The following is a 23,372-nucleotide window of genomic DNA, read 5'->3' on the forward strand; positions in this document are numbered from 1 at the left end:
GTTCTAATAATATGAAAGTGTGCTCATTTAATAGGCTATATATTTAAAAATGTGTTACTTTTTTAAAATAAAGAAATATAGAAAATTCTGCAACAATATATCATGGCTAGCAAAATATTTGTAATCAGGACTCTTTCAGAAATTTCAGAATGTATCATATCACTGATTACACTGGAAGATATGGGAAAGCAGGGGCATGGCTGACTTTTAATACCATGTATCTTCTACTGCCACAAGAATAGTAAGACTTCGTAAATATTTATTGAGTGATCGGTTGACTGTACTATGAATAGGTATATGGATAGTGAGTAGAGTGATCTTAGGCTTTATAAGACACCTCCTGAGACCCACTTTCAGGGAGGTGTAAGAAGACATGAGTGTAGTCTAGGACCCCACTCCTTGTTCTTAGCTCCTGCTTGCAGGGGGTGTTAGAAAAGGAGGTTGGCCTCTGATACTATTTTCCTTGGTAGGTTATATGGCATCAAAGACAGAACTTAAGGAAGTAGGTCTATTTTTAGACTTGGTGACTTATTTAGATAGGTTGTTATGGAAGGTGGTGCAAAGATATTCACACACAGAATATCAAATCCAGGGCGCTTTAACGCTGCATTCAGTGACCTGGGAGGGGTTGGGTGGAAGCACCTGCGAACTGAAATAAACCACTGCAAGCTCCTCTTTGGAATCCACGAGTTTGGCAGCTGGTGACTCAGGCTGTGGGTCAGGGGACCTGAATGTTACGTTTGGCACCATGATGCCACCTTAGTTTATAGACTTTGAGATTAATCTAATAGACTTTCCATCATTTGGTTCATCTAAAAAAATCTGTTCAGCTTTTTGCTCCCCTCTAAACTTCTCCTTGTCTATGTGTAGATGTAGGTGAGGGTGCTAGATGTTTGTGAGCTATCAGCATGGACCACTAGGAGGGAAAATTATCCCACTCATGAGAAAGAGGCATTTGCTTTCTCTGTGAAGAGGAATGGAATGGTCTGTATAATGGTGTGCAGAAGTGGGAACACAGCCTGCAGTTCCCTGCCGTGGTTCCTCTCCATCCCCCTGCAGTTAACATTCCCCTTGCATGGAGGAGGCTGGGGTTATATGAGGAGCAGAGCTGCTGGAACGCACAAATGCCGTAGTGAGAAGACAGGAAATGAAAATATCAAAAAATTCAAGAGGAAAAATTTACAGTAGCTACTTTAAAAAGTGCTTTGATATTGAGAGGCACGAGAGATAGAGTTAAGGAAAACACAGGATCTTTTCTAAGAAGTTAGGGAAGAGCCCTACAGAAGCAGTCCTGATCTATTTGGGCAGAGCTCTTCTCTGTTCCCTCCATGGCCAGTGTCTCCTCCTTCCTGAGACTTGGCTCATGATCTTTCTTCCTCTTGGAAGGGTATAGGAAAGGCCCCAAGCAAGACTCAGGGGGAAATGTGGTAAGTCTGAGACTGGAAGGAAGTTACTGTATTATATCCCTATCGTTCATTGGTGGATTGGTTCATTCACTCATTTATTCACTCACTCATTCATGCTACAAATATTTACTGAGTGCTACAATTTGCCAGGCACCAAGGAGAAAGAGTTGAAGAAGACCAACAAAGGTCAGTCCTGCCTTCCTGGAGCTTACTGCTTGTGGAGAAAATGAACAGTGGCTCAATTAGCAAATAGCTAGATAACATAATGTCAGGTGCTACAGTGCTATGAAGAAAACTAAAGCAGGGTAGGAGAACTAGTGATACCTGGCAGTTTTTGATTTCTCCATCTTTCTAGTTGCAACCTCAGTGAGGTGGCATGGCAAAGAAAATTTCCCAGGTTGACTTTCAAGTTAGGGCACTTTTCTACCCTATGTTCTTCCTCCAGCCTCTAAGGTCTAATCCCTTGGGTTCTGCAGTGTAAGTCAGCTTCCTTCCTCTTAGCTGCCGCACATTCACTATAAAAATGCACGTGCACTACACTCCTTTGTGTGGATATACCAGACTTCTTTGTTTTCTCATTTTCGAAATGTTGTAGAGATCGCTCATCTGCTGATATTCCTTCTTTCCCTTTGTGTTGTGGGTTAGTACCTTTTAAAATTTCTTCACTACCATGTGTAGTTAGATCTTGGGAGTAAAGGCAAACATATATACAACCCAGTATATGTAAGTGGACTTATCCGCTTAATCTGTTTAAAAATTGGGACAATAACACAACCACCACTGGGTTTCTCTGTGGACTCTGGACATTTTTAATCCCTGTAATTTTTCAATTGCTTAGTGGTAACATAGTCAGGTATGTTGAGTTGAAACAGACTGCTAGATATTTCTCCAGGAAAAATGGGTTTATTGAGGATCAGCAGAGAATTGCAATTAGGGGTCTGCAACCATGGTGAGACATGTACAAGCCCCTGCATGGAAGGGAAGGAGAATGCTTTTTTAGAAAGGAGCGGGGGGAGGGATAAACTGGGAGATTGGGATTGAGATATGTACACTATTGTATATATAATAGATAACTAATAAGGATCTACTGTATAGCACAGGGAACTCTACGCAATACTCTGTAATGACCTATATGGGAAAAGAATCTAAAAAAGAGTGGATATATGTATATGTATAACTGATTCACTTTGCTGTGCACCTGAAACTAACACAACATTATAAATCGACTATACTCCAATAAAAATTATTAAAAACAAAATAGGAAAGGAAATTGAAAGGGCTTTAGTAAGCCAGGAGTCCATGGCTTTTCACTGGCTGAGTCTGTGCTAGGAAAGGAATCTGTCTTCTTCCTGTTGTGCTCTGTCTTGGTCACAGGGTGTGAGAGCTCCCCCTTCTGGTCTCCCAACTCTATTTAATTGAGGTTTCTATTTATTCATTTTTTACAGGTAACAGCACCTATTGTTATAAATTCCATCCCCCATCCTCTGTTTACCTCACCGGGGCTGTAAGTTCCTCTCTACCAATTCTAATTCTTTTTTAGAGATTCAGTTTAACTCTCAGAATTGTTCACAGGGAGCCTTCACCAATTTGTCGATTACGTGTAGAATTTTCTACCCAGTAACAGTTCCTATAGGGGTTTCTGCTTGTAGGGTTTTGCACTGGTAAGTTGCAGTTCTCTGTATTTGCCTGTCTCTGTCTCTAATTTGGGGGGGAACAACAGTTTGCCCTGTGACCTCGATTCTCTGACAGATCTTAGAAGAGTTGTTGATTTTCAGTTTGTTCAGCTTTTTCTTGTTAGGATGGGAGTGATTTCCAATCTCTTTACATCTGGAGACTCAGTGTGAGTCTACCTCTTTGATGCACCTTGCTCTGACCATTTCAGTTCCCTGGGATGTTTCCTTTTTCTTAGCTCTTATTTTTGACATTAAGTATCAGGGTACTTACTTACATTCTACCTTACACCAACTATTTTATTTGTGCATAGCCTGTCCTCTAGCTAGACTGCACTTCCTGAAATGAAAGAAAAATATCTTATTTACTTTATGGTTCCCCAGATTTCATTAGATTAATATAGAGTTGAGTGTATTCTGTATACCAGACACTGCTCATACATTTTACTTATTTAATTATCACAACACTACTATGAAATTATTTGTTTTTACAGTTTGTTGAAATGAAAGCTGATGTGGCCTGTGGTCATGCTTTTTGAAGTGGCAGAGCTAGGTTTTGAACTCAGGTCTGCCTGATTCTAAGAATGAGACAGTTCCTTCAGCTAAGCTACAAAGCCCTTCCTAGTACTTTGTCTCCATAGACAGTTGTTGTATTCTTGTTCATTGAGTGAATTAATGGATGAATTATCTGGACATTTCACTACTGTTCTCTTCTCTGTAAAGTGAGGATGATGGCAGGTACCTGACCTAAGAATGAAATAGTCAGCTGAGGTCTCTTAATTTGGTAACCAAGAGAAAGTAGAGTTAATTAACTGAAACTCTCTCCCATCACTTCTCCTTAAACTTCCAGAATGTCTGAGACATTTTTTTGAGCTCCATTGCAAGGTGGAACATTTTAGCCACTACTGAAGAAAGCACTAAACATTTTATGAGTTGGCTTTTTCTTCCTAACGTTGTTGGCTTTATTCCTGTTTTTTCATGATGTTTTATAATCTAGGCCTTCTTTACAGGGACATAGGGGTATGTTTTATAACTGCAAGGGTCAAGCAAGTAAGAGTTTGCATGAAATCCTAGGAGACATAGTGAAGCAGTAACCTCTTACTTTCTGTAGCGTTTTTTTTTTTCAAAAATTTCCCCCATTTTTTTTGCCTCCCTAAATCTCAGTCTTAAAATTAAAAAAATAAAAAACAAAACACAACTTTGCTTTTTAAAGTATCTTTAAAAGTAAATATGGGGCTTCCCTGGTGGCGCAGTGGTTGAGAGTCCGCCTGCCGATGCAGGGGACACGGGTTCGTGCCCCGGTCCGGGAAGATCCCACATGCCACGGAGCGGCTGGGCCCGTGAGCCATGGCTGCTGAGCCTGTGCGTCCAGAGCCTGTGCAGCGGGAGAGGCCACAACAGTGAGAGGCCTGCATACCGCAAAAAAAAAAAAAAAAAAAGTTGAAAAAAAAAATAAATATGGTAAGTATTTATTTACCTTAATAATTTGGAAATACAGAAAATGTCTAAAGAAGAAGAAACTGACTTCTCACAATCTCATCATCCAGTTTTGGCTGCTAACATTTTGGCATATTTCATCTCAGCCTCCACCCCCTTTTTGCATAAGGCATTTATTTCAGATCACTAATATTCTGTAATATACTGAACTTTTATAATCTTTTTACATGATATGTCATAAACATTTCTGAATATCATTAAAATACATATAAATATTATTTCTATTTAACAGATGCATAGTTAATTTATGTGACCATTCAAAACTGGTAATTCCATGTGGAATCAACTTGAGGTGATTGAATATGAAACAAAAAAGAAAGACATGGGAGGCAGCCAAGGCTCTTGACTCATGTTTTTTTGTTTTTGCTTTTATGTTTTTTTGTTTTTTTCCCCCCCATGTGACTGGAGGAAAAGAAATCAACTTACAGAATTCTAGAACATTTAGCATGAATAGATTTCTCATTTGGTCCAGATGGAAACAAAAAATGGACAAAATATATGAAACAACAGTTTTCAAGACATTTCAACTCAGACAACAAAGGATAGAGACCTCTAAGAGATGGAAAACAAATGAGGTGAACTCATCATTGCCCCAGTTGACTGTCTAGAGAGAGTCTCATGGCCACAGTGCAGGTAGGTGGGGATATAAACAGAGACTAAGGAGCTCTCTGAGTTGAGGAGATACAGCTTAGAGCCCAGGGAGACTAAGGCAGCTAAAATTCACAGGGAAGACTCCCAGAGAAGAGAAAGCTGGACAGAAAGAAAGAGAGAGTTCTGGAGATGTGCACTGCTCCTACTGACTCTTCAACTGAATAATGATCCATGCATGCAAGTGGTTGGGGAAAGAACCCCCAAAAGGATTAGAGGGAACAATCACTAGAGCCTGCACAGGTCTGGGAATAGTTCCCCTTTCCACCAGCAAGAACATAAAACCTCAGAATTCATGCGATACCAGGTAGAGTACTCAGAAGCGTTTTTCCTCAGCAATAGGGAAAAACTGGCCCTAGACCATATGTTGTTCTAGTCCCACCTAACAGCTTAAAAGTGAGACTCTAAAGGATAAAACTGTTTTGAAGTAACTTAAATGCATACCAGAAAAAAACTGAAGAGTATTTATAGGAATATAAAAATATTTAACACCCCAATAAGGAAAAATTTATAATATCTATTATGTAATCAAATATTATCATGAATACAAAGAAGCATAAAAATACACATAATTATAAGAAAAATAAACATAATTGCCCCATAAATGACACAGATGATATAATTAGTAAACAAGCAGTTATTATAACTATGTTACACACATTCAAGAGGCTAATGGGAAAATTAAGTAGCGGCATAGGTGAAATGAAAAAGATAAAATTAAACTTCTACAGATAAAAACTACAGTGTTTGAGATGAAGCATATGCTACATGGGATTAACATCAGATTAGATATTGCAAAAGAAAAGATTACTGAACTTGAAAATATGTATGACAATAGTAGCACAAAGTCTGGAAGGGAAGAAATAGAAACATACTGGTGTAAGGTTTTACACTATACATGAAATGGTATATCACTTGAAGATAGACTATTATTAAGTACCACTTTACCCTAAATCAACCACTCAATGTAGCATCAGAAAGAGTATAGATAGTAAGCCATAAGAGACAGTAAACTAGAATGACTGAGAAAGTCAGTTCATCCAAAAGAAGGCTGAAAAGAGGTAAGCAAAAACAAAGAGATCAGACAAACAAAAATTAAATAGCGAGAGGATAGATTTAAAGCCCAATTATGTAGATGTGCACATTAAATGTAAATGGTCTAAATACCCAAATTAACAGTTAGAAACTGTCAGATTAGATTCAAAAATCAAGATTCAACTATATGTTGTCTATGAGGAACCCACTTTCAGTATAAAGATACAAATAGGTTAACAGTAAAAAGGATGGAAACAAAAAGTCATATGAAACTAATCAAAAGAAAGCTGGAGTGACCATGTTAATATTGGTTGAGTTCTATTTCAGATCAAAGAATATTACCAGGAATAAAGAATGCCATTTCATACAGATAGGGGTAAATTTATCAAGAGGAAATAACAAATGTAAACACTTATATACCTAGTAACAGAACTTCAAAATACATAAAGCAAATACTGATAGAACTGCAAGGAAAAAGAGGCAAATTCATTATTATAGTCAGATTTCAGCACCCTTTTTTGTAATAATTGATAGAACAAGTAAAAAAATTAATAAGCATATAGAAGACCTCCACAACACTATCAACCATGTTGAACTAATTGAAATTTATATAACTCCACCTAAGAAAAACAGAATACACACTTTTCAAAGGCATATAGAACATCTAGCAAGATATGCCATATTTTAGGTCATAAAATAAGTCTCAATATGTTTGAAAAGATTCAGATTATACAGAGTATAATCTCTGACTATGGTGAAATTAAATTAGAAATCAATAGCAAAAGATATCTGGAAAATCCCCCCAAATTTGGAAAGTAAATATCACACTTCTAAATAACCCTTGGGTCAAATAATAAATCAGAAGAGAAATTAGAAAGTGTTTGGAACTGAATTAAAATAAACACATAGCATTTCAAAATTTTTGAGAAGCAGCTAAAACAGTATTTAAAAGAAAATTTGTAGTATTATACACCTAGATTAGAAAAAAGGAAAGGTCTCAAATCAGTAATCCTAGTTTCTCCTTTAAGAAACCAAAAAGAAAAGGAGTAAATAAAGCTCAAAATAAGCAGAAGAAAGTAGGTAATAAGGGCTAAAGCTGAAATCAGTAGAAAACAAAGTCAATAGAGAAAATGACAGCAAAAACTTGTTCTTTGAGAAGATCAATAAAATTGATAAACCACTGGCCAGACTAATCAGGAATTTATCAAGAGGAAATAATAATTTTAATTAAACAGTTATTCATCTAGTAACAGAAGACAGAAATGAGGGAGAAGACATCACTACAAATTCTATAGATGATGAAGGAATAATAAGGCAATATTATGAACAACTCATGACAATAAATTTGACAACTTAGGTAAATTGTACAAATTACTTGTATGATAGCCTACTAAAGCTCACTCAAGAAGAAATAGATAACCTGAATAGAAATTGAATTTATTGTTTAAAACTGCCCCACAAGAATATATCAAGTTCTACTTGCTTCCCTGGAGAATTCTTTCTACTCAAGGAATCAGACAGACATTCTAAGAAAACCACAGACCAATGTATGAAAACAACAATCAGAAACTGAAATTAAAGTGGTGTAAGACCTGAACACTGAAAACTACAAAACATTGCTGAAAGGAATTAAAGAGGATCTAAATAAATGGATATACTCATTTGTGGATTGAAGATTCAATATTGTTATCAATTCTCCCCAAACTGATCTGTAGATTCAACACAATTCCAATCAATATCTTAGTTGGCTTTTACAATTTTTTTGCATAAATTGACAAGCTGATTCTAAACTGTGTATAGAAATGCAAAGAACCTGGAAGAGGCTAAACATCTTTGTAAAAGAATAAGAAACTTGGAAGACATATTTGCCCTCATGGTTCATTATGAAGCTATAGTAATTAAGACAGTGTATTGGCATAATGGTGGACAATCAAAATAAGACAGTTTCTAGGTCACGAGAGTTATAGTTCCTAAAAGAAGATGGCAGGCGCATATTAACTTTCCCCATTCCCTCAGGATGCCTCAAAGTAGTGGTTCCCAAAGCATGGCTTGAAAACTAGCAATATTATTAACATCACCTGGAAGCTTTTTAGAAAAGCCAATTATTGGGGCCACCTACTGAATCAGTATTTGTGGGTGAGGCCCAGGAATCTGTGTTTTCATAAGCTCTCCAGGTGATTCTGATGCACACTAAAGTTTTAGAAAGTACTGCCTAGGCCTCTCCCTGCTACACATCCTCCAGGATTTGGGAGACAGGAGAAGAGGTTTGGAGACAGTGGCATAACTCAGTGTCACAGAGTGAAGAAGAAAACTGATGGCCTTTGACCACGGAATCCATTAAAACATACTCTCAATGCTGCCAGGCTGAGCTGATGAATAAAAAATAAGCTAATCTCATTTCTGGCCATTAGGCTATTGAAGATAATTGGCCTACAAGGTGAGCAGTCAACTTTACCAAGCACAGGCAGTTGGCACAATTTGTTGCTTAGAACTAACTTACTGTAAGTAGATGGTTGAGAATAATGCAGAGGCTATGAAGAGAAGTCCAGGATTCTGAAATTTTCCTTAAGTCTTTTAAAATTCTCTTTCTCTCTGTCTCTCTCTCTCCCTCTCTTCCACACACACAAACACACACACACACATGCATCCACAGTGACATCTCATGACACATGAGACAGGATGTGGAACTGAACAGTTCTGACGAATGTCTGAGTGTTAAGACCACCTTCAAGAGCCAAGAGCTGAAAGTCTCTTCTGGCTCAGTAAGACCTAGGAGCTAGTTTCTTGGGGAATACTTGATTACATTACGTAGGCCAAATAGTTTCTGACGTTAGCATTAGAGCTTTAGTCCTACCTTCAACTGCCTGAAGAATGTACTATATTGGATTAGGAAACTGAGCCTCATGTAGTCTGGTCCTGCTTTCTGGATTTAGGATGTGGCTTGTCTCAATAACCAAAGTAAGTCCATCTCATGGAAAGAAAAGGAACGGATAATGGGGAGTTAAAATTGTAATGAGCACCTGAATTTATTTGTTGCTCTTTTAAAGGGGGTCTCCTCTTAATCAGCATCAGCTTTCTTTCCTACCTCCCACCTGGCTGTCATAGAACTAGGTTTAGATCTTAACATTTAACTATTGCCCTTCCCCCTTTAAAAATTTTTATTTATTTATTTAATTTTATTTTATTTTTTACATCTTTATTGGAGTGTAATTGCTTTACAATGGTGTGTTAGTTTCTGCTTTATAACAAAGTGAATCAGTTATACATATACATATGTTCCCATATCTCTTCCCTCTTGCATCTCCCTCCCTCCCACCCTCCCTATCCCACCCCTCTAGGTGGTCACAAAGCACCGAGCTGATCTACCTGTGTTATGCGGCTGCTTCCCACTAGCTATTTATTTTACGTTTGGTAGTGTATATATGTCCATGCGTCTCTCTTGCTTTGCCACAGCTTACCCTTCCCCCTCCTCATATCCTCAAGTTCATTCCCTAGTAGGTCTGTGTCTTCCTGTTTTACCCCTAGGTTCTTCATGACATTTTTTTTTCTTAAATTCCATATATATGTGTTAGCATATGGTATTTGTCTTTCTCTTTCTGACTTACTTCACTCTGTGTGACAGACTCTCCCTGTGGGACATAATGGTTACAATTGTACTCCCAACCTTCTGGCATTTAATCAAGATAAAATTGATTACCTTTAACTGAAAACAAAAAATCACTTATAATCAGGATACTGATATATTAGCAGGGACAAGATCCCAACTTTTAGTGGACTTGGCAGACTGTCAGGTACTGTCTTAAGTACTCCCCACCCTACACCTCTGTTTTTCTGTTGCCACACAGTCGTAATAATTTGTCCTGTGGATGCCAGTTGCTTTTTGTTCAACTTAAACCTGTGCTACAAGTGCTTCTTCAATCGCTGCAATCAAAAGTTGCCTAGTGGAGTTGCCCATTGGCTTAGGCAGCACGACTTTCAACGCTGGTTGGCATCATAAACAGGCATGTGAGGGGTAGCTAAGAGTATCAAGAAACGGAGAGTTTAGGGTAATATTTTATTCCTTGTCTTTACCTTTTGATGATTAGTCTTTAACCTAATCTCAGACTGAATACTGTGGCAATTTTCCTACTTGCAGAGTGCAAAATATTAAGGTAACAGTCAAAGTAGATGTGTCTTTCTGTCTTACTAGAATTTTAGGTGAAAGATGTCAAAATTTTGTGTTTAAGTATGTGTTAAAGCATTTGAACAATCCTTGTCAATTATTATAACCTTTGCTATGTGCCAGGCACTATATTATGTACAATGCATGCATTTGTTATTACATTTAGTTCTCCTTGTATAATGGTTATTATCCCTTCCTTTCTCTAAGGCATAGAGAATTTAAATAAATTATCCAAAGTTATGGCACAAAATTGTGGCAGAGCCAAAACTCAAATATGATTTTGTCTGAGTTAAAAACTCAGGCTTTCTGCTAGAGCCAGCTGCCAACTTGAAAATTCTGAGTTGTCTTTTCTAGTTCTAGGATATGAATGCAATAGTCTTAGGAACCCAAATGAAAAAAAGTCCTTTTTTAGGACTAGGCCATATTTTTCAGTACTAGGCCAGTCATGGAAATAAACTTTGTTCTTTTTGGGGGGCCACACTGCGCAGCTTGTGAGATCTTAGTTCTCCAACCAGGGATTGAACCCGGATCCACAGCAGTGAAAGTCCAAGTCTTAACCACTGGACCACCAGGGAATTCCCTAAACTTTGTTCTTTATGGCCATGATCTTGAAGGAATTGGAATTAATCCAAATGGAATCAAGTAGTGAAACACGTTTATTTATATTGATTAGTCTCCTGCCTATTTCCAGAAATATTTGAAGAAATGTGACAAAAAGCGAATATCCCGAAATTCCCTAATGAGCATAATCTCATTCTCTTATGAACTCTAATAGATCTTTTGCTTGTATTTCTCTGGTAGAACTTTCCATTATATCCTGTGTTATTGTTTCTAGTATTTGTCTACTTCCATCAAGATGATCCTGAAGGCAGATGCTCTTTGTATTAGGATTCTTCCGAGAAACAAACCAATAGGTTCACTCTCTCTCACACACACATTTAATTTCACGAGTTCACTTGTAAAAAGCATTACTCCGATTAACAAACCATCTAGTGTAAATTTGAGATAGAGATGGCTGAAGTGCTTCTGACTATTCTTTCAGATGTTAAATCTCCATCCTACCATCGTGGATTACTAACTAGAGTACTCAGATGTTAACCAGCTGCCCATAGGTTATAAATTAACACATATACCACATTTTATGTGAGCTATTTCAATAAAATGACAGACTGCATACAAACTACTTAAGGGTTTAGTCTTACTGAATATTATAAATTGAGCCTGTGAGGAAAAAATTGGCATGGGTGGATAGGTGGTCACAATGCTTATAAACTCCTGAGGGCATCTAGAATTCAGAATTCCTTTTCATTAACTGAAGACAATGTTAGCTAATATCCTAGTCAGTAGCAAATCCTATAAAGTGTAATTGTTCCTAAGCAGCTAAAGAACAGAAAAAGAATGATTCATTCCAGTCAATGATTTGCTTTTTCTTTTTCTTTAAGAAAAAATAAACTAAATTATTTCATCCTTACTCCTATTAATATTTTGTCAAAGAGACGAGTTCTAAATTTCAGAAAACAAATCCAAGTTCTAAGCTGCTCTCATTTTCTTTATTCTGCCTCTGTCTTCTGTTGCAGCACTTCTCTCACCCATCAGCCTTCATCCTGACTCTGACCCCACTGCCTTTTGTTCTTTAGAAGACACTCATTAACATTTGCTAATGTATGTTAATGAGAAGTAATTAGCATCTTCTCTGTGAACAAAAGCTGGTGCTAAGAAGGATGTGTAAAGACTGTACAGAGTTCGGCCAGCCTTGCTTCAAGCTTCTTTATGCTCTGAGGACAATCGTCTGCTTTCACTTGTTTCACAGTTCTTGTGTTTTTTGTTTGTTTTGTTTTGTTTGTTTACCCGTGAATCCTGACCCTTCTTCTTCATGACTGGGAATATTACAGAAATGCTGCGGGAGACAGAAAGATTCCTTTTGGTTCTAAGCAATCCAAGGATATATAAGCATAGCCACCAAGGGTTTATAGCACACTATTTTCATCTGGTTAGTAGCCACAGAAACTCACACAAGAGAACGTATTTTCATTTCAGCACACTTATTTACAGTGGTTGCCCTTTATGGCAGTAATTGCAATGTGAGAGCACACATTCTGAATATATATTATGACAACAGGGTTAAATAAGAAATGTCCTTTGCCCCAAAATAACCTGAATGCAAAGAAAGACTCACCACTTACTTTTCTGTAACCACAGAGAGCTCTAAATGCCTTTGTAAATAGCTATTTATTTACTGAATGTGTGTAGTTTAAAAAATGTCAACCCTCCAAACCACATAGGATAAGAGTTGTTTTTGTTCTTTCTGTAGACCAGTGGTGTCAAGAAATATCTAATTGCAGTTTCTCACAAATACTCCTGTATATAATTTACCATTTGAAGAACTATGCTTCATCATTTCATATTTGCTCTTGTGGCTCAGGGGTGGTAGAATTTGGAAACATACCAGCTACCCATGTCATTCAGCCTGTTTAATTTTAATTTCATGTAACATAAAAACAGAAGGAAAAAGTGCCAAACTATTCGGGGTGCATCTCCTTCCCCTCTTCTTATGTGTATAAAAAAAGTTTATTTTCATTGGGAAAGGATAGAAGGGGAATCTTTATTTTGAGTGAATTTTCTATTTTTCTTTTTGTTAGTCTCTCTGGAACCTCGTAGTAAAACGTGTTTCTCCACAGACTTCATTCTCTTCCTGTATTCCTCAATGCAACTACAATATGTTATATTGTGTTTTTAATAAAGCAGGCATCAGCAGCTATTTATTCTCTGCTTCTTAAGGACTAAAGAGCCTCAAAAATAAATATTATCTGAAAGGAAAAACATTAGAGAATGACAGCTACTATTTTTTTTTTTTGCCTGCCCTGTCTCCTTCTTTGGTGAGTCTTACCAAAAACCAAAATTATTGTTTTTTGTAATTTTATAACCACAGTGATTTAAAATAACTATTTAGTATCTCCAAGATATTATAATGTTTGAAAATATGACCAGCCTTTTGGCATTTATTATACAAGTTTCCATCAGAGTGTTCTTGAACATATGTGCCCCAAAGTTTTTTTCAATGGTCTTAAGGAAGACCTTATGGTTTTAAGGTTTTTAATGGTATTAAGGAAAGGTGCTGGCACCTGCAGAAAGAGTATCAGCCTAGGTCTGTCACATTAAACCTTTCCCCCAGATACCTTGTTTATATTTAAGTGTAATGATCTCATTCTGTTATTTCCACTCCTGAGGATTTTTTAAATGTCTTATAGTTTACAGGTTCATTAAGGTATCTGATTGATATAAGAGCTAAATAATTATTCTTTTTACTCATTGGCTTCCGAAATATCATGCTCGATTCCATCATTTGAAGGACTTGGGATTGTTATAAACAAATGTCATGAGTATCTTCTTATCTAACCTAAAAGTAGCAAAAATAAAAGGAGCTGCTGATTTAAACTGAATCAGATTTTATGTCCTAGGTAGATATTTGAGAGGAAGAAGAATCACATTCCATCATTTTTGTTCACTTTCACAGAGAGTGGCTTCTGTTCCTTACTTAACACCCACCAATAATAGTTTTTTCATAAATGAATGGAAGCCGAGTGCTGTGCCATTCTCTACAGGGGAAATGATACTTCAGTATGGTTTGGTGACTCCATCTATTCAAATTAAACTACTGAACTTCAACTGTTCCTACCTAAGCTATTCTCCCTAGAGCCTCCTATCTCCTTTCCTTGAAACTCCACCCACTGCTGCCCAGGCCAAAAACCTTGGGATTGTCCTTGATTCTTCTCTCCCTCTCATATTCCACATTATACCACATACTGATGACATAGGTTCTTCAGCTAAGATTTGGAAATGTGCTTGTTATGGCATAGATTAATATCTGTCTCAGGGCACTTTATTCTGAGATGAAAGGTACCTCATTTATTTTTTATTTATTTTTTCTTAGGTAATACAATTCAAATTTAATTAATGAGCGGTTTCTACCATTTCACAAGAGAACATGAAAGTGTGTGTATAGGCACAGTTTTGATAATGGTAGTGCCTTTTTTAAAATATCAAAGTTAATTGACTTCCCCTTATTGTATATAAATTTTCACATTATTTTTCCATTTTTAAAAAAGGTTATACTCCATTTATAGTAATTATAAAATATGGGCTATATTCCCTGGAAATGTACCCCATTTTATATGCGAGGAGCTGATGTTGACATTTCCTCACACACAAAGGAACCCTAAAAAGAAACACACTAGTACATTGCTAATAAACATAATTAGTACATTGCTGGTATAACCCAAGTAAACTTGAGTTTAGGTATGAGTTATAAAGTCATTCTTTTGCATCAAATAGCAAGACTCCTTAAGGATGGTTATTTCCTTCTACAGTTTACAAACTCCTACTCCAGAGCACTTTGCTCTGTAGACCCTTGTAAATGCACAATAAATGCTAATTGAATAAATGAATTTTCAGTTTCCAAAGTAATGACCTGGTGCTACAATAATCCCTTCAAAAACTAGAGGAACAGGCAATATCATTAAACTCTTCCTGCCACTGGGCCACTGATACTGAAGAACCATAAAATACTTTCACAGTACTATAGATTGAAAAAGAAAGCCTGGAACAACATCCACTTTTCTGAACGATTCCAATGCCTCTGAAATGTGACATTTTGCTGTTGTTTCCTTTTACTGTTTTTAATTACTGTGTCTATTTGCATGAAATGAGGATCTGGGTTGCCTAGGAGTTCATCTGCTCCTATTGCATATTCCTCTCTTAAATAAGCGTACTTCATTGCAGTTTTGCTTGCTGCCTTCAACATTTAGACAGGAAACCACTCCCCCACTTCGCTGTCCTCCCATCACTCCCCAGGAGAGAGGTTATTTTTAAAGTACATAATCAATAGGCTTTGGGAAGCATCCACAACATGAGGGTGGTCATACGATTGGGAGCAAGCTACTAAGGACTGCTGAGAGAAGGGATGGCAATAGGCCGTGCCGAAAATTGTCTGAGAAGGGAAAAACAGTCTGTAACTCCCATTTAAGTGTTCTGAGTTATTCTTTTGCACAGGCTTTTGTCTGGGAGGGGCTTCTTAGATTGGTCCTTCAGCATCGCTTTGAGTTGCAGGAGATGCAGATCAGCATTGACAATTGCTTTTCAGACCAAATAGTGTTCCATTAAAATTAAGCTTGGTCTGAGGCTCTTGATGGAGTCTTCAATCTCCTGGTCAGGGTGCTGCTGTTTAGTTCTTGATGCTGATGATGCCTTTGCTGAGGGTTTGAATCAATAATAAACCAATTATGGTTACAGTAACTATAAAAACAACTGTTCCGGGGCTTCCTTGGTGGCACAGTGGTTGAGAGTCCGCCTGCTGATGCAGGGGACACGGGTTCGTGCCCCGGTCCGGGAAGATCCCACATGCCGCGGAGCGGCTGGGCCCATGAGCCATGGCCGCTGAGCCTGCGCGTCCGGAGCCTGTGCTCTGCAACGGGAGAGGCCACAACAGTGAGAGGCCCGCGTAAAAAACAAAAACAAAAACAAAAAAAACAACTGTTCCTTGGCCCCTGACTCAGCTTCCAGACAAAAGGAATGCTGTTGAATAAAGAAGGCACCTACTGAAAATGTGCAGATGAACATGCACAGATGAGTATCACTGTTGGAAAGTCACCTGAAGAGGAGTGAAGGGGCTATTTCTGCAATACTCTCCATTACATCACTCAGAAACCATAGCTCTTTTTTCTTCTTTACTTGCAACCATAGGGCTATCTCCCCTTATGGATTTTTAGGTTTTATTTAATGGCCATTTATAACTATCCTTCCTGTACCTGAAAAGATGACCTATGACTCCAGCCCTGCTTTTTCTCTCCCCTGGTTGTCAGAGGAAATTTATTTCTTGCTCATCTCCTTGGCTTGGGACATTTCATTCTGCTGCTTTTGTTTAATATATGATCCTTCCTAAAGATTTGCTTGTATTTCTATTTGTTTAGTATTTTCCTCCATTTCATTATTTAACTTTATTTAATCATGTCTAGTGAGTTGATTATTGCAAATCATTATAGCATTTTATGTGAATTTTTGCTTTGGCTATGCATGGCGCAAAAGAGGCTGTGTGTCAGACTTTGCCATTTGTCCTCAGCTGTTTCTATATTATGCACGCTGATCAGACCTTGCTCTAAGGCTAATCTTATATCATTAAGATGCCTTCCTCAGTGAATTATTCTTTGGCTGAAGAAACTTGGTGGCAGCATTAATTGCAAATAAAGACCATGGCCTATTGTTGAATGTAAAATATCTCTGAGAAGTGTCTGCCTTCACTATTGCGAACTCTCAGTAGTGACATAAAGACCTTTGTCCTGTGCAGATCCAGTTACAACCGGTGACAGAGGCGTATGTCCACTCTGAACAAAAGAACACTTATTTTCATATTCTGTGGCTGATGTTGAGTGATAACATTTTTGCATATCCTAAAAATTTTTACGCAGACGCTGTTTAAAGGCAAAAAGTGCTTTTACAATAATCTTCTTTGTGAATGGAATTTAAACTCTGAATGTGCTGCCTTTTCAATATGCCTGTCAAGTTCTGAATAATAACCTTTGACAGTGCTGAGCAGAAACAAAACCAGAGGTTGTTTCCTCTGTTCACAACAACATCGTTTGTTATCTTTGCTTTTTTGGACTTATGCCCATCCACCTTAAATAAAAATATGTAAATTAATATTTTAAATGAGTTACTAGACTCATGGTTTAAAGAAATAGTCTACTGTAATTTTTACCATGGCAATTTGCAGATCTTTGTCTCTGGCTGACTCAACCTGTGATGAATGGACAGTAGTTGACAAGGGGAAAAAATCTGCCAATTAATATATTTTCCTATATTACTGTATCATTAAAATTTTATAAAACCTTTACATGCCTTTATAAAAATGGAGCAAATCTAAAAACAAGATGCTGAGGATGAGGTGAGGAGTAGACAGAAGAAGTGTTCTTTGTCTTGGAAAGAACTGTAGAATCACCTGTGTCCACATAGTCAAGGTAAATCATATATGGGAATATTTAAGCTGTCTGCATATAATACCTATAGAAATAATTGAAATAGGAAATATCAGGTGTTAAGCATTTTTGAAAGATTCTTTGACACTGGGTACCTGGTCATAATGAAATATTGTCTATTTTAATAACTTTATGTATAATAACCAAGTGGTTTGTGCATGTGTATATAGCTTTGCCAACAATTCCTTTTACCGTAGAATGAAATGACCCAACACACTCTAAGTCTGCTTATTGCAGTACAGAATTTATTTTGGTTGAAGTTATTTTGAATTGAGTTGACAGGTTTATGATTGATATGTTTTGCAAATCGTTGAAGATGATGAAGCAGAGACGTCCTTGCACAGCACTGTATAAGGTATTGTAGCTGTATATCTTTAATAAACAATGCTTATTTTGACAAGTTTATTGAAAAAATTTATTAACTGCACAAAAAACTTTACAATGAAAATAATAACAGTAAAAACCAGTTATTAACAATTGTACCATCATTTAAAGAATTGCTATATTTTTTCTTTCTTCAACAGTGCAAATCCAAGTGGAGGAAGAAGAAGATGATACTGAGGAAAGTTCAAGTAGGTGGGGGTGGACATATCCCCACTTGGGATATGTTTCCTGTGGAACAGCAGCGAATTCAGGGGATTCATCCTGTTATCTTGTGGGAATATGCTACCATATGCAAGCAGAGGAGCACGTGTGGATGACTTTCGATGGTCTCACAAAAGAGATCAAGACCATCAAACAGAATCTCTACTCGAGATTCCATTCAATTGGCACACACACATTCCACCCAATTTATAATTTACTCATGATTAAGTAGATGGTAGTTTAGAAAAAATTTGCTCTTTTATTTCTTTACTATTTTCCCCCATGAAAATCTTTGTCCTAAAAGCTTTTCTCTAAGGCTGAATCTATTACAGTATAACAGATTGACCTTTTTGACTGAACTGATCAGGTGGTTCAATAAAAATGAAAAAACCTGTTCTTTTGTACTGAATTCATGGGTATTTTGTCAGAACTGCTCTGTTGTTTTTACTTTGAGTAGGTTCAGCTCAAGAGCTGTGACCCCTTTCCAGGCATGCAGACCCCTCATGGACTGGAACAGAGAAAGATCATTATATGTGCAAAAGTTTTGAGTTCACCAAAACTGAAAGAGCAGCATCTCAAGAAGAGTTCAATTAGAGAATACCTCAACACTGTCAATTAAAAACCTGAGCCCGGGCTTCCCTGGTGGCGCAGTGGTTGAGAGTCCGCCTGCCGATGCAGGGGACACGGGTTCATGCCCCGGTCTGGGAGGATCCCACATGCCGCGGAGCGGATGGGCCCGTGAGCCATGGCTGCTGAGCGGGCGCGTCCGGAGCCTGTGCTCCGCAGCGGGAGAGGCCACAACAGTGAGAGGCCCGCATACCACAAAAAAAAAAACAAAAACAAAACAAAACCTGAGCCCAACATGACAGCCAGTGAATGTTCATGATGACGGTTGTTTTCATTAATTTGGTACATTTTACATGAAAACAGCCCAGAGTCTCACATAGATCCTAGATGCTATGACTTGACTACTGTCAGGGAGGAAAAGTAATTTTTCCTCTACCCTCCTGAGTTCTTAGCTGATACCCCTATAATATAAGACAGTTTAACAAGAAATAAACCAAAAAAACCAGAAGTTTATTAACGCAAACACCTCATGTATACATGAGAGATATCCAGGAAAATGAGTAACTGTGAGGTGGCTTAAAATTTAGATTTGAACACCATCTAAAGAGGGGAGAGGGAGGGCATGTAGGTCTCCTGGGAGAGAATAAGTAAGTTTTAGGAGAATAGATGGGAAGTATGATAGTTTATGATAAAGTGTGTCTGCATGTGGTGTTGACCTATAGTCTCCTCTCCTGTGATAATAGTCAATCTTCCTTGGGGATGAAACTCCTGGGGAGGGGATTTATGACAGTTGAGCTCCTTTTGGAGACTCTGTCTTTAAGCAGATAAGAGAAGTTCAGAGAAAGTCTCTTCCTGCATTTGCTGTTTTTCAAGTGCTACAGCTCAAAATAGTCAATACACCAAAGTGGCATATTTTGGGGTGGTATATTCAGAATGTCTTTTTGACGTGGTATATTTTGCTACCCTTCAAAACTGAATCAAGCCCATTCCAAAAGGTAATGTATGCAAATCCACATTTAGTAGGCAACTGTAAAACATTCCTTTTTTTAAGAATTTGAATATTTGGAAACTAGTTAAAGCACTAAATATAGCCTTTTTGTCCTAAGTGCTAAAATATAAATATAATAATACACTCTTCATCCATGGTCAAACTGCAAGCTTAATAGTTTAGCCTTAATATGAAATATACTAAAATGCAGGGTAGTAAGTGGCTGCTAGAGTTTTCGAGCTATTTGTGGGTGAAATTGTTTCTCAGTTCCTATGAGGCTCTCTTCTTTCTATAATTAGTGACTAAATGAATAATAAAGGCTGGGTAAATTTTCAGAATGCCAGAGTGGGGTTCAAATAACATACAACATTTGCCACAGTATTTAACAAATGGAAACTCATTCTTGGTTTTGATGACAAAATATAGTTTTCCAAACCTGGTTAGAAAAGTTACTCTCCTGTTACTTTCTGTTAGTCAAACTTTAGTAATAATGGTAATATTTAGATCTTAGATTTGAAATATCAATAAAAAATTTTTGATAAGTAATGTTAAAAAGATAACAAAAAATAACAAAAAGATTTTAAAAGATAAAATAATGACACACACGTGTAAAAATGAAGACATTTAATGAATAAATGAGGAATCTGGTGAGGCATTTATAGCAGTTACCAGTTAAAGGAAAATTCAAAGAACAGATATATTTATAGATCAGGAATATTGAAATGATTGTGCAAATAAGGCATGACTGTTTTGGGGATTTTTTCTTTCATTTTCTTTTTCGGTGGTGGAAGGTTGTCTCTGCATTGAACAGAGTTCACTTGCTTGTCTACAGACAAGAACTATTTTGCATTGCTATCTAGTTATCCATAACTTACAAAGTTACAAAATAGCTTCCATAGAATCAGAATCAGGTAACACAGAAGGGTATGGTGCAGGCAATTCACAGTTTTCCATTAAAGCACAAATTTTTCCCTAAGTAGCTTCTATTTAAGAAGATAGTGATAGGGACTTCCCTGGTGGCACAGTGGTTGAGAGTCTGCCTGCCGATGCAGGGGACACGGGTTCGTGCCCCGGTCCAGGAAGATCCCACGTGCCGTGGAGCGGCTGGGCCCGTGAGCCGTGGCCACTGATCCTGTGCATCTGGAGCCTGTGCTCCGCAACGGGAGAGGCCACATCAGCTAGAGGCCCGTGTACCGCAAAAAAAAAAAAAAAAAAAAAAAAAGATAGTGATAATTATGAGTAATATTTGTTTTTTGTAATAAACATCAGAAGTTGACTCTAAATATCAGAAGTTAAAAAACAAAAGTGAAAGTGAAGTAGGATGTATGTCATAAACGGTGAAGGAAGGAACTGAATTCTCCCTCTACTCTTTACCTGGAAGCTTCCAAAGAAGTTATGGACATATGAGGCATTAATTGTTAGTTGATGAATAAAATAAAATAATATCATTTCTCTCAGTTTTGTATTAAATTTACAAGTTATTTATATCTATTCTAATCAAAAAGATAAAATGATCAAGCAAAGGTATTTACTATCAATTTCATTTAAGAAAGAGGAAGAACTAGGCAAAAGAAGAAATATTTGAAGTCAAGAATGAGAATAATTTTACATAAAATAGGTAAGCAACAAGGATTTACTGTGTAACACAGGGAACTGTATTCAGTATCTTATAAAAACCTATAAAGGGAAATAATCTGAAAACTATATATATATTTGTATGTATAATTGAATCAATTGCTGTATACCTGAAACTAACACAGTATTGTAAATCAACTATACTTCAATTAAAAAAAATTTGAATTAGGAGGAATGTCAAGGCATACATTAATTTCTTCAAAATTATTCTGGTTTGTAGCATTTCCTTGTCATTCTTATTCTTTGTTCTGAGATAGAAGTAGTATTAGCACGTAGTGGTTAAAACATTCAACCCTTATGTGTTGAATTGGTAACCTACAAACTTGGTCTGAGAGATCATGGTGTGATATTAAACTCCAACTCATCTAGTTACCCAAGTAAATGAAGGCTGGAATTCTAAGCCTTATTAGAATTTGGGGATCGACACTGACATATGAGTAGATAAACCACAAGAAATGAGAATTTAGATAAATGTATTTATTTATTTTAAATTTATTTATTTATTTATTGGCTGTGTTGGGTCTCTAGTTGTGGCGAGCGGGGGCTACTCTTCGTTGAGGTGCACACACTTCTTATTGCGGTGGCTTCTCTTTGTTGCAGAGCATGGGCTCTAGGCACGCAGACTTCAGTAGTTATGGCATGCGGGCTCAGTAGTTACGGCTCGTGGGCTCTAGAGCACAGACTCAGCAGTTGTGGTGCAAGGGCTTAGTTGCTTTGTGGTATGTGGGATCTTCCCGGACCAGGGCTAGAACCTGTGTCCCCTGCATTGACAGGCAGACTCTCAACCACTGCGCCACCAGGGGAGTTCCTAGATAAATGTAATTAAATGGAAGGCTATGAAATATATATGGCATGGTGCATCTTATCTTGATATGGCAAATTGCTGGATTATGGTCTCAAATGTGTGACAATGATAATTAAAAAGTAAGAATACATTTGGTAGCGGGAGAGCACTTTTCTGATACTGCTCACTGAAGCATTAACTGCTGTGTTTAGGTGAAGAGGAAGAGGAGGAGGAAGACAAACTACCTCGAAGAGAGAGCATGAGACCAAAGAGGAAACGGACCAGAGATGTTATCAATGAAGATGACCCAGAACCTGAACCAGAGGATGAAGAAACGAGGAAGGCCAGAGAAAAAGAGAGAAGGAGGAGGTTGAGGAGAGGACAGTAAGTTCTTATCTGAAATTGCTTCTCATTCAGAAGCACCTGATACTGAAAGAAGACCACTCCCTTTAGGCACTCCCTGGCCTTAAAATTGGTAATTAAAACTACTTTCAGAAAAACGGGCTTCATCTGCCATTTTACTCCACTTAGTTAAATGTATTTTGATATTAAAATAGAATTTTAAAATGAATATATATTAAGAATGGACTTATGAGAATTTCCCTTATGAGAGATCTAAACTGTCATAGGTCATTAACATATTTAGTTAATTTAAATATTTTAAAGTTATCCCATTAGTTAAGTGCATCGTTACTGAAGTTAAGTGAAAAACTCCTAAACAATGAACCCAAATCACTTATCTTACAGAGCAGGGGTTGGCCAACCATGGTTAATTCCAACCCAAGGGCTAAGAATGGTTCTTACAGTTTTAATAAAACTGTAGTTTAAAAAAAAACAAAGAGCAATATGGGACAGAGCTGTATATAGCTCTCAAAGTCTAAAATATTAACTATCTGTCCCTTTACAGAGGATTGGGATTGTCATTTCCTTTTTAATATAGCCCTGTGTCTTTCAGTTCTACCAGGCCAACGTTTTCCTAAGTGCTATCTTTGTGTAGAATAATATATTAAATGCCGTTTAGGAAAAATCCAAGAAAATAATTTTCTAGTCTTTGATTTCTGGAAAATTGCAGATGGCAGGCAGATAGGAAAAGTGTGCATGTAAAACACATTTACTAATAGAAAACCTAGACCCCTTGGAAAGGATTTAAGAGAATAGCTCCTCTGCCACCCCAGGTGGGGCATGGGAATCACCATGAGGTGATGGGATCTCCTCTGAAACAGTCCTAGGACTTTAAATGGTGAGGAATTTTCCAAGATAGCCTCCCAAGATGACACATTGCAGTATTCAATAAAAAGCTATTATTTTCCTCTTCATAAGTAATTATAATTAAATACAACTATGTGAACATTTTGTCAGGTAGAGAA

General features: G+C 37.3%; 1 protein-coding gene across 1 annotated transcript in view; it reads left to right on the top strand.

Annotated features, from left to right (window-relative positions):
• Window positions 1-23,372, top strand: part of TMC1 (transmembrane channel like 1) — a 396,715-nt gene that overhangs the window by 275,760 nt on the left and 97,583 nt on the right. Inside the window, exons 7-8 of the mRNA XM_081237467.1 lie at window positions 17,971-18,018; window positions 22,218-22,389. Coding sequence (XP_081093593.1) covers window positions 17,971-18,018; window positions 22,218-22,389 — 220 coding nt within the window. The remainder of the gene's footprint in view (window positions 1-17,970; window positions 18,019-22,217; window positions 22,390-23,372) is intronic.

This window comes from Mesoplodon bidens (genome assembly GCF_964165515.1).
Source record: "Mesoplodon bidens genome assembly, chromosome: 6".
NCBI lineage: Eukaryota > Metazoa > Chordata > Mammalia > Artiodactyla > Ziphiidae > Mesoplodon > Mesoplodon bidens.